General features: G+C 43.3%; 1 protein-coding gene across 3 annotated transcripts in view; it reads right to left on the bottom strand.

The window, feature by feature from the left end:
* Nucleotides 1–12706, bottom strand: part of cep83 (centrosomal protein 83) — a 65856-nt gene that overhangs the window by 18341 nt on the left and 34809 nt on the right. For 2 of the 3 annotated variants that reach the window (XM_078235225.1, XM_078235226.1), the window contains 6 exons: nt 11935–12079; nt 10986–11135; nt 7886–7961; nt 6897–7054; nt 4461–4590; nt 3273–3373 (listed from right to left, as the gene is read on the bottom strand). In XM_078235225.1, coding sequence (XP_078091351.1) covers nt 3273–3373; nt 4461–4590; nt 6897–7054; nt 7886–7961; nt 10986–11135; nt 11935–12079 — 760 coding nt within the window. Of the gene's footprint in view, nt 1–3272; nt 3374–4460; nt 4591–6896; nt 7055–7885; nt 7962–9522; nt 9682–10985; nt 11136–11934; nt 12080–12706 lie in introns of those variants that run through there. The other variant, XR_013500149.1, reaches the window with a different exon arrangement.

The following is a 12706-nucleotide window of genomic DNA, read 5'->3' as shown; positions in this document are numbered from 1 at the left end:
TTTATAAAGATTAATACACTAGAGCGGCACGATGGCACAGTGGTTAGCTGCCTCACAGCGCCAGGGATCGGGTTTGATTCCCAGCTTGGGTCACTGTCTGTGTAGAGTCTGCACATTCTCCCCGTGTCTGCATAGGTTTCCTCCGGGTGCTCCAGTTTCCTCCCACAGTCCAAAATACATGCTATAGGTGCATTGGCCATGCTAAATTCTCCCTTTGTATACCCGAACAGGCGCCAGAGTGTGATGACTAGGGGATTTTCACAGTAACTTCATTGCTGTATTTAAGCCTACTTGTAACACGAATAATTAAACTTAAAATTTAACTTCCATGGGTGAATCAAGAATGAGGGAGCATAATCTCACAATTAGAGCTCGATCATTCTGAAGACAAATTGCAAGGACTTTTTCACAAAAAGGTGAGTGGAAGTATGGAACACTATTCCTAAAAGGCTGTTCTTATGGCTCCAGCAGCACCTGTTCAGCCAATCAGAATAGCAGGATCCTGCGCCAGAATCAGCGATTGCAAGCTCATTAATTATGCACAAGTGAGTTCCCATCCATCAGTCCTGGCAGCCGTCAACTGATTCATCCATCCGTCTTCAGCTGCTGGTTGGAATGTCCCAGCGTTTAAACATTAATCCAGCACACTCATATCACTCTCTCCAGTCCCCGGCTTCAAGAAATCTGTTCTTTGATCCAATCACCACCCCCCCCAACCCCCTTGCCGACTGAACCCATCACCTGCGAGGCACCAATGTCCCACTTGGAGCTCTAAACACCGCATCTGGAGTCTTCATCCATCCCCTTTTCAGTAAACAATGTGGTATCCATTTGACCCCCTTGCTACTTATCTTTGGGGAGTGGAGAGCACCAGATCTGTGAGAAACACTCTTCTCGGAATGGAGGATAAAAAGGAGTGGGAGGCTCGGGCCCCTCGGGGAGGGCGAGGCACAGGGACCTGAGAGTCACTATTCTGGGAATGGAGGATAAAGGGAGGGTGAGACTTGGGGCGGGGCGAGGCTCGGGGCCCTCAGTGATCCTTGAGGGACAGCTATATTATATATTAATGATTTGGACGAGGGAACTAAATGTATTATCAACATCCTGATCCCGCCTTTCCCCAAGAGCTATATCCAGTTCCTTGAAATCACACAACGTTTTGGCCTCAACTACTTTCTGCGGTGGTGAATTCCACAGATTCACCACTCTCTGGGTGAAAATGTCTCCTCACCTCAATCCTGAAAGGTTTACCTCCTATCCTCAAACTGTGACCCCTAGTTCTGGACTCTCTACCATCGGGAACATTCCTGCCTGATCCTGTTAGCTTCTATGAGAACCCCACTCATTGTTATAAACTCCAATGAATATAATCCTAAACGACTTAATCGCTCCTCATATGACAGTTATACCATCCCAGGAATCAGCCCGGTAAACCTTTGCTATGCTCCCTCTATAGCAAGAATATGCTTCCCCAGGTAAGGACATCAAAAACTGCACACCAACGCCCTATACAATTGCAGTAAAACATGCCTACACCTATACACAAATCCTCTCACAAAGTTGGGTGGGAAGGTGAGCTGTGAGGAGAATGCAGAAATACTGCATGGCATATGCATGGCAGATGCAGTATAAAGTGGATAAATATGAGGTTGGTAGTAAAATTAAGATGACAGATGATTACTTGAATGGGTGTAAATTGAGAGAGGTGGATACACAGCGAGACCTTGGTGTCCTTGTGCATCAGTCACTGAAAGTAAGCGTGCAGGTACAGCAGGCAATAAAGAAGGCAAATGGTATGTTAGCCTTCATAGTGAGAGGATTTGTGTATAGGTGTAGGCATGTTTTACTGCAATTGTATAGGGCATTGGTGTGCAGTTTTTGATGTCCTTACCTGGGGAAGCATATTCTTGCTATAGAGGGAGCATAGCAAAGGTTTACCGGGCTGATTCCTGGGATGGTATAACTGTCATATGAGGAGCGATTAAGTCGTTTAGGATTATATTCATTGGAGTTTATAACAATGAGTGGGGTTCTCATAGAAGCTAACAGGATCAGGCAGGAATGTTCCCGATGGTAGAGAGTCCAGAACTAGGGGTCACAGTTTGAGGATAGGAGGTAAACCTTTCAGGATTGAGGTGAGGAGACATTTTCACCCAGAGAGTGGTGAATCTGTGGAATTCACTACCGCAGAAAGTAGTTGAGGCCAAAACGTTGTGTGATTTTAAGGAACTGGATATAGTTCTTGGGGCTAAGGGGATCAAAGGATATGGAGGGTGGGGGAAAGGCGGGATCAGGATGTTGATCAGCCATGATCATAGTGAATGGCGAAGCAGTCTTGGAATGCCAAATGGCCTACTCCTGCTTCTTTCTATAATGTGGAGATGCCGGCATTGAACTGGGGTGGGCACAGTAAGAAGTCTCACAACACCAGGTTAAAGTCCAACAGGTTATTTGGTAGCATGAGCTTTCGGAGTGCTGCTCCTTCATCAGATGTGCGCTGCTCCTTCATTAGTTCCTCACCTCATGAAGGAGCAACACTCCGAAAGCTCATGCTACCAAATAACCCGTTGGACTTTAACCTGGTGTTGTGAGACTTCTTACTGCTTCTTTCTATGTGTGTTTCTATGTTTGGAAGCTTTTCATGCTGGCTTGTTGGAATCCAGTCTTCTCTCTGCCTTTCATTGTTCATCATCCTCATCCACCTCCTTGCCCTCCCACCCCTCCCCTCACCCTTCTTCCCCATTGCCACCCCTTATCTTCTTTAGGCCAGAACCCCTAGTCTCACATTGCACTTCATCCCCAGATAAACTTAGGACCTTTGTTGCAGTGGCAGCATGGGTCCCACATCCCAGTTCTGTACAGATAGACATTGGTGTGTGGCACCAGTGGGGGGACTGCTGTACTCACCAACCCCAGCCACTGTACTGCTCCGACTCAGTTGTTGAAAGTTGTTGCAATCACCCCAAAGTCTCTGGTGAATTAAGGATCATAATGTGCACGCCACTTGTTAGTGATCAGTTTGATGCTGGCGTAAATTCCAACTGGGTGTGACACAAGATCTAAAGGCCTGATGGGATGCCGGCAAGCAACTGTTTTAATGAGCATTCATATGATGGTGTTTGCCCACCTGCCAGCAGGAAGAGAAACCCGACATTAACTTACCATTGGGAGAATTGCAATGTGATTTTATGTTGCCTCCTGTCAGATTCACCGTGCCCAGCTGCCACCCACACCCTCCGCGGGCTGGTTGGGAGAATTCCACCCTAACTTACTTGTATGTGTGCTTCTCAATTTCTAGTTCTTCTTTCTTTGCCTCCAGCAGTTGTACTTTTTCCTGTAATCTTTTCTGCTTACTTTCATTCAGTGTTTTCCTCTGTAAAAATAGAAGCAAGGAGAGATAGAGGCCGCTATTTTACCATTTTTATTCTAAGTGTTGGGCGGACTTGAAACTGGGAGTGTTTCAGATCCATTTTCTGGACGTTTGCAGGCCCCCCATACACACTCTACCTGAAAAAATATCAGCAAGTCTGTAGCTCTCTGTAGAAGCCTATGGGTGCGGCTTAATGCACCCGAAACTCCGCAGAGGGAGGTAGTGCACATGTACAGGCCTCTGAAGCTGCACATGCGCATTAGCAGTAGCAGAGGTCTGACAGAAAACAGAGAGCTGTCAGGCCCCTGCTAGTGCAGCAGTCTGAAACAGCTTCCCTCCCTGCAATTGTGGGGGCCCGGGGCCCCAAGATATAGCTCCCGCTAACCCCCTTCCTTCCCCCATCGATCACGGACCCATCGCCCTCCCCCAACCAATTGCTGCAGATGGCAGTGGGCCCCCTCTCCTTCCCTCCCCCCACCCCCATCAATCACTGCAGAGTGGCAGCAGGCCCCTTCCCCCATTAGCTCTGCCCCATTAACCCCTCCCCCACTGGCCCGCCCAGGCTCCAGGGTGGCATTATCCAGGTGTCAGACTGACATTGCTCAGGTGCCAGGGTGACAGTGCCAGTCTGGCACTGCCCAAGGGGTGCACCCCCCCCCCCCCCCCAATTGCCCTTGGCCTCCCCTGGGAGCCGCAATGGCCTCCGGTTCCACCAGCGAGGCCAAGTCGACTGCTCCATGTTCATGGGGAGCATGTCTATTCCTCACCGGCGTTGGGGGGGGGGGGTGGTGTGGGGGGTTGTGTGCCTGGATGATTAAGCACCGAGCTCACTAAGCAGATGTAAAACAGCATTATAATACATTTCTATATATTAACCTACCTCCCACCCATTTCCAGCACGAGGCTGACCGCACCGGAAATGCGGCACTAAAAATGGCACCGGTCGCGCGCGCTAAGTGCTTTACACCTGACTTTACCACCGCGTCACACCCAAAAATGGGTGCAACGCGATGGTAAAATCGTCCCCAGAATTTATGTGGCAAGGCTGGATTTCATACAAATTTGTGGTGATTAGAGGAATGTACAAGACCTTCTTTTGAGCTAAAGCAGCACGCTGCAGTCGATCTTTGGCCTGGCAGTACTTCTCCTCCAGCTCTGCATTACGATTCTGTAACTCACGTCTCTCTTCCACCCACTCTATGCGCCTGTCCTCCACCAGTCTGTGCAAAATAACATATAGATAATCTAACTGTCCCGTTTGGAGGGTTACTATACAAAGCAAATGTTTACAAAGTAAACTTTAAAGAAAGTCAGCTGGACTAAGAAACTACTTTGTTTTGTCAGTAAAAATAAATTTGCATTTATTTAGCACTGTTCACAATCACAGGTGTTCCAAAGCACTCTACAGTCAATGAAGAAAGAACTTTCAAGTGTAGTCACTAGTGCAATGTAGGAAATGCAGCAGCCAGTTTCATACAACAAGTTCCTACAATTGGTAATGGAAAAATGACTGGAGATTGCAGTTTTGGTTGAGGCTAGGACACAGGGAATAACCCCCTGCTTTTTTTTTTCAAAATAGTGTTGAGAGTGTTTTACATCTCTGCAAACTGGCAGACAGGACCTGGGTTAATGATTCACCCAGAAGGAAAACCCATAATTTAATTGTTTTCCAGTCATTATACTTTAAGTTACTACAGTCCATTATAGATGTTCCCTTTGATGCATAGTGACAAAACAAAATTAGTTAGCAGCATATTACTTTTCATTGAGTGAGTAAATAAAGACTTAAATAATCAAGCGAGTTTACTGCAATGGTAAAGAAAAGAGCATAATGCCACTGCATAGATTTCACCCTTTCCTTCCAGTTGTTTTGTGATTTCCCGAAACCAAAATAAATTGCAGCTTCACTGATTAAGGTCATTCTGTCAAGCTCACACATCCTTTTTTAACATAATCGTGTGTGGGTGTGAAAATGTGCAAGGGAGTCTGAAATATGCAACTCTGATACTTGTGGACCGCTAAACAGATTTTGCTGCTAAGTGGAAGTGCAATAACGGAAAAACAGAAGTGAAAGAAGACAACCAATGACGTTTGTGCGCCTCAAAAAAAAACAGCTGGCAATTCGACAACAAGCAGGGAGGAAGGGGGCCACTGGAGCCTGGCTTTGTAACCCTGCTCTCCCACCAATTACATTTAAGTTTATCTTTTTGCTGCCTTAATTTGGTGCCAATAAACATTTCCAATAGATATCCATAGCAGTGTGAAAATGACTACACTTATGAAAATCTTTAGTTGGTTGTAAGATAAACTTTGGAACATCCTGATATGAAAAATGCTATATAAACAGAACCCCTTCTTTCTATATAAAATACTGACCAAATCTGTGCAGGTAAAGAATTGTAAAATTTACAAAATGTTACTTCTAATCCCATAGGAGTCATCTAAATCTACATGCTTTGCAGGTGGCTTTAATTTCCAGGGCTACTCAGGAGAATTTATCAATGAACTGAAAGATGCCTTTAAACTGGATCTCTCAAAGCAACACAACACAACACAACTTCCTTTATAACTACTTTGTGTTAACTCAGATTAGAACTAGGTTAGGTTTTTTTGGATCGGAAGGGGCCTGGATAAAATGCTCTTCAGGGAGTCAGTGCAGATTCGATGGGTTGAATGACCTCCTTCTGCACTGTAGGGATTCTATTAAAATTTACTACAGTTCTTCTTTCCTGAGAAAGGAACATGTGAATACTTGTGCATTTTTATCACACAGTCACTGAACACTGTCTGACTGTACCAAGTGCTTTGAGCTACTGGGATGGGGGGAGTGAAGGCAAGGGACTTCAGTAATAATGGGTAAAATTATTGGGGGAAACTACTAGAATTAGATGCAAGGGAACTCTGCATTCTTATTGACTCTCCCCGCCTTATTAGTTCAATGATTGACACACGTGCATACTATACAATGGCAGAATTAAGTCAGTACTAAAAAAGACAGATCTTTAAATGGAATCACATATGAATCTTAAAGAATATGAAGAATCAGATTTGTTTCTCCCCTTTGAAATCCCAAGGTACCAAACATGCTGCAGTTGTTATATACTTTTTCAGAAGTGCTCTTCCTTAAAGCTCTTAATAGTTCAGACAAACTTTGAGGGAAAAAAAATAACATGGTCAGAGAATGCATAACACTCTCAAGTAGCGTCATTCATATTGTGACTACATTCCAGACTATTAAAAGATGGGCAGCAATTAAATTGTATCCAGTATTCTAATCCAATTTATTGTTGTCAGTGCCTAAGGCAATGATGTAATCGAGTAGCAGAGAGCACTACAATGATAGTCTTCATGCATCCAGAAAACGCCACCATACTTATTCACTGCTACACCTGGCTGGGGCAAGTGTTCCAGCTATTAACTTAAAAAGGCTTTGTGTAGAGAAGTCAGTTCCACATTTAGTAAACAGGGAAAGATACCAAATGTGCAACTTAACAGTTAGAATATGTCACAAGAAATAGCTGCTTACTTTTCAGCTTCCTGCTGTGCCCGCTCTGCTTGGCTTCTTGCATTCCGTATTTCCTCTTTTAAACGCTCCAGCATTTCTCGCAGCTTGTTATTGGTCTCAAGTAAATCATTCTCTGATTGTGAGATAGTGTTAAGTTGCATCTGCAGTTCACCAAGTTGCTTTTGTGAAAAAGAAAAATCAAATAACTTGGTTCCAACTGAAATGAAATTGATTTTTAAATGCAACCTACTCTCTTCTGAGATCATGTTTATAGTTCAGAATTGCTCTGTATTCAGGGGTTTTTCAACATGCAACATGTTACAAATGTTTTTTCCAGCAAAGTCTCAACACGAAATATTACACACAGTTCAAAAAGTGGTTTAAACGTGGTAAGAAGTATGCATTACTGGATTTGAAAAGTAACTGATCAGAAATTTGTTCTAACATAACATTGGGCGGCACGGTAGCACAGTGGTTAGCACTGCTGCTTCACAGCTCCAGGGACCTGGGTTCGATTTCCGGCTTGGGTCACTGTGTGGAGTTTGCACATTCTCCTCGTGTCTGCGTGGGTTTCCTCTGGGTGCTCCGGTTTCCTCCCACAGTCCAAAGATGTGCAGGTTAGGTTGATTGGCCATGCTAAAATTGCCCTTAGTGTCCTGAGATGCGTAGGTTAGAGGGATTAGTTGGTAAATATGTCGGGATATGGAGGTAGGGCCTGGGTGGGATTGTGGTCGGTGCAGACTCAGTGGGCCGAATGGCCTCTTTCTGTGCTGTAGGGTTTCTAAGATTTCTAAGATAAGTAATTTTGCGAGCTTTCAGCAGCAAGAATTCTAAAATTAGATTCTGCAAAATGCTGTTATAAATCGGGTCTGTAGCAGACATTAGAATGAGGTGGAACAAATATATGTTACACAGCAGAATTCTCCCCATTCCATAACTTTCCCATTTTGGGAAGTCTCTTCAGTAATATAACTAAATCAAGAGGATTGTTGAGTGATTTAGTGAGGTACCTGTCTTAACTCTGCACTGTCATTCTTCTCTTTTTCAAATTCTTCTGTTTGAAGCATTTGCTGTTGAAGTTTTGACCTACAACATAAAGCAGCAAATCAGCACCAAAATTTACAATGCACTAGAAGAGTTCTTTCTATGCAAGTCCTTTAATCAAAAAGCACAATAGATCACTTTGTTTATTGAGCAGCTGAGGAATACCTTTGTATTCCAGGTAGTGGAAAAAAGGCCCTGATGGTGCTTTATGAGGTGCAGCCAAATGTTAAACCAATTGTCCACCATAAAAGCTCAAGGCTGCATCCTGATGTGTGCCCCATCTCTTTCGGCATGTTCTCCCCCTTTTAAGCATCTTATCTTGTTCCACCCCTTTTGTCTGTCCTTTAAAATCCTCATTGTCTGTCTACCAACCATGCAAGTACCATTTGAGTTTTTCACTGAGATGGTTTCTATTTAATTTATTTACTGATCATAAGTAGGCTTACATTCACACTGCAATGATGTTACTGTGAAAATCCCCTAGTCGCCACATTCCAGCACCTGTTCGGGTACACTGAGGGAGAATTTAGCACGGCCAATGCACCTAACCCGCACATCTTTTGGACTGTGGGAGGAAACTGAAGCACCCAAAGAAAACCCATGCAGACACAGGGAGAACATGCAAACTCCACACAGACAGTGACCCAAGCCGGGAATCGAACCCAGGTCCCTGGCACTGTGAGGGAGCAGTGCTAACCTAGAGGTTTGCTCCTCTCCTCCCTCAGTCTCTCCACTGAGCATTCCCCATCCTCAACGATTCCAACTTCCATCACATCATGCTATCTCTTCTGAGTTCACTGCCCTCTTATCCTCCCTTAATGTCTCCTTTTATCTCAATATCTCTATCCCTTGACACACTTCCATTGTCTCAATCATGGATAAGGCCAATTTTTGTTCACTTCCTGGTTTTGCTATCCACCTACATTGACTTTTCTCTCTTCCCTGTGTCCAGCTGCAGAAAAACTCTCATCCAAGTCACTTATGAATTAACTTTTAAGGTCTAAACTGTCCAGACGTTGACCCTTCATTCACCACATCTCTGCAGCCACCAATCTGCTCAATCACTTACAACTTTGTTCCCTAAATCCCACTGAAAGCATTCTTCTCTCTCACCCCAGAATGGCCCTCTACTCTGCTCCCTGCAGTTGAAGGGATGCATCTTTGAACTTTTATGGTGGAGAACTGGTTTAACATTTGGTTGTGCCTCATAAAGCACTATATCAGGTCCATTCTCCACCACCTGGAATACAAAGATATTCCCCAGCTTCTCTTGTCAATAAAAATAATTTATTGGATTTAGCTAAAATACAATACATCAGATATTCACAGAATTCTCTACCCTAGAGGGCTGTGGTGCTCAGCCAACGAACATATTCAAGGCAGAAATCGATAGACTTATGTGGATCAAGGGAATCAAATGAAATGGGAATAATGTGGGAAAATGGAGTTTGGCAGCCATGATTTTACTAAATGATGGTACAGATTTAAGTAGGCCTGGCCTACTCCTATTCCTTTTTGTGCTCTCATGTTATAATGCACTCAGAGCAGGTTATTTATGATTCCTTACAAATACAAAATTAAAAGATAAATGATTAAGATTTACCTTTTCTTTTGATACAAGTTCCAAAAGGAAAACGCTAGCGTGCTGTCCTTTTATCCACTTGTCCAGGCTTAATTCAAGCTGACTGATAGGGTTGAAGTTTCTCTCTGCTGGTTGAGCAGTTTGATGGGCACAGCATACTGCACCAATGCCACAAGTCAACTGAAATAGACAATTTCTCTTGAAGCTCAGGCTCAAGGTCAGCTCGTGTGGGAAAATAGAAACTTTCAAAGATGCACAACCTGCTTCAACGATCTACCTTCCATCATAAGGTCAGGAATGGGGATTTTTGCTGATGATTGTATACTATTCAATATCATTCACGACTCCTCAGATACTGAAGCAGCCCATGTCCAAATGCAGCAAGACCTGGACAATATCCAAGCTTGAACTGACAAGTGGCAAGCAAAATACATGCCACACAAGTGCCAGACAATAACCATCTCCAATAACAGAGAATCTAACCATCGTGCTTGACATTCAATAGCATCACCATCATTTAATCCTCCACTATCAACATCTGGGGGTTACCATTCACCAGAAACTGAATTGGATTAGCAATATAAATTCTGTGGCTACAAAAGCAGGTCAAAGGCTAGGAAACCTGCAGCGAGTAACTCACACCCTGTCTCTCCAAAGCCTGTCCTCAAGCCACAAGTCAGGAGTTGATGGAATATTCCCCCTTTGTCTGGATGAGTGCAACTCCAACAACACTCAAGATGCTTGACATCATCTAGGACAAAGCAGCCCGCATAATCCTAATCAAGAACATTCACTACTTCCACCACTGGCACACAGTTGCAGCAGTATATGCCATCTACTGCAGGAACTCACCAAGGCTCCTTAGACAACACCTTCCAAACCCACGATCACTATATCCTAGAAGGACAAAGCAGCAAATACATGGGAATACCACCCATGTTCCTCTCCAAGCCACTCACCATCCTGACTTGGAAATGTATCACTGTTCCATAACTGTCGTTGGGTCAATATCCTGGAACTTTCTCCCTAACAGCATTGTGGATGTACCTACACCATAGATTGTAGCGGTTCAAGAAGGCAGCTCACCACCACTTTCTTAACGAGGGACGGACAATAAATGCTGGACTAACCAGCAAGGTCCACATCCTCCAACGAATAAAAAATAAGGGAACGCCTTTCTGAGTTAACGCATTTCACTGCAATAAAATAATGGAAGTATCCAATGCTGGGTGGTTAAAGTGGGAATGATCAGCCTTGCTCAGCCCTGACATTCGCCCACATTCCCCCAAAAGATACAATTTTTAAAAATCTTGCAAATGGTTTCCATCTCAAGAGTATCAAGAATTGCACAAAAATATTTGTATAAAAAAGAACAAGGCACCTTCAAATATGTTTATGATACAAAAAGTATTCCAAAGTCAAGCATTGCGAAATTACTGAAAGTATAGATCCGTACTGCATAGTTTTAGTGCTCCATTTCTAACCTGAGGTTCTGGATCTCCCTCTTGGACGCTTCCTCTGCTAACTGTACAACTTTCAGCTTCTCTTCCATATGTTCCTTTTCAGAATGAAACGTTATGTCCTGCTCAGCCTTCAATCTTTCCAGGTCAGCGACTTTATTCTCTAGCTCTAACCTTTGAATAAGTAAACAATTTAATTATGTTTTCAACACAGGGAAACTGGGCAGGTCATTAGATTTCATATGAAGCAACTGGAAGTTTCATGTACAAGAGACAGAACAAAACATATGTGGCAGTGCATCAGTACAAGCCCCACCTGAGATTCAGTTCCACTGACTTGAATAGATCTGATTATGAGGTTTCTCCCCAACCATGTCCAAGTTCAGCATCCTTTCCCCTTCCCCGTCCACTTTAGAAAAAGTATATCATTATATGACAACTGTTGATTAGGAGATTGGGTAAAACTCTGGTAAATATTTTATTTTGTACAAAATAATGCTTTCCTCCCACCTCATACACCTACTGTGACTGCCGGTGACTGTATCGTGGGCCCCCACCAAACGTGCAGGAAGTGTGCAAGTACATAACAAGGCAGCTGGTCTACCTTGCTCATGTGGAAGTGTAGTTGCCTCTTGATTTTGTCAATTGCAGTAAAGTTGAGATTAGGAATTCAGCATGTGCAGAAGCATAGCACAAAACTGGCCATCCAGGGTTCAGCACACTGGATTCAGATAAACTTCCACTGTGCTGTGTACCAATAGAGAGGTGTTCAAGTTCTTGAAAAGAATGCACTGGGAATTAAGTATAACCTTACACTCTACTTTCAACAGATTGCCAGTATTTTCATAAGAGGGTTGATTGTGAGAAAACCAATAAAAAGCCATTTGTACCTGAAAAAATAGTAAATATAAACAGAGACAAGCAACAGTATAATAACATTGAACAGTACAAAAGTTTCCAGAACATTACTCACTTTTCATCTTGGAGTGCTGTAAGTTTCTGGAAATCATCTTCTTTAGCTGCCTGAACCTTCCGAATAAGCTCTCTCTCCTTTTCTGTCAACAGCCCTTTGTGTCTTTCAATATTGGCCTTGAGAATCTCAATATCGGACTGCAATCCTGCAGAAACAATATATACGTTCTAAAACAGCTATTTTTCAAAGGCTCATGAGCCACTAACTGAGCAATTTAAAAAGAAAACACCCCGCCCTCCCAAATAGATAGCAGTAATTCCAATTCATAGGAATTGGTTGAACAGGTTAAAATCTTGGTCATTTCAATTTAGCTCCTTTGCAGCTTTAGGCAATGCAAGCAAATTACCTATGGCAATTCGAGAGGGATTAACTCTTGCAATAACTCCAGTCCCACTGAACTGAACATAACCAATACATTGTTAGTAATGGACTCTTACTTGTAATGTCATCGCCAAAGTTCTCCAAGGATCTTTGGTCCTCTCATTCACCTCATTAATACACAATAGGTTTGCTTTAAAAATAATAGTGATGGCATTCAGCACTATCTCTCCATCACTTTAGTCAAACTGCCTATCGACACCAATCTTGAATGAGTCATAAGTTGCTCCAGCTCAAAGTTCAAAAGACTGACTCTTCTTCTGCTTGGTCACTGTCTCAGGCTGAAGGTGACATTGGCATTGTTGTTAAACATTTCAACACTGAGCTGCATTATGAAGACTATTTACTTCAAGCATCACAATAATGCTCGTCTTAGCCCCTATGCTGCTGAAAT

The sequence above is a fragment of the Mustelus asterias genome, chromosome 19 (genome assembly GCF_964213995.1).
Source record: "Mustelus asterias chromosome 19, sMusAst1.hap1.1, whole genome shotgun sequence".
NCBI classification, from domain to species: Eukaryota; Metazoa; Chordata; class Chondrichthyes; order Carcharhiniformes; family Triakidae; genus Mustelus; species Mustelus asterias.
The sequence above is the reverse complement of the archived record's forward strand: the minus strand, read 5'-3'. Positions and strand labels throughout refer to the sequence as shown.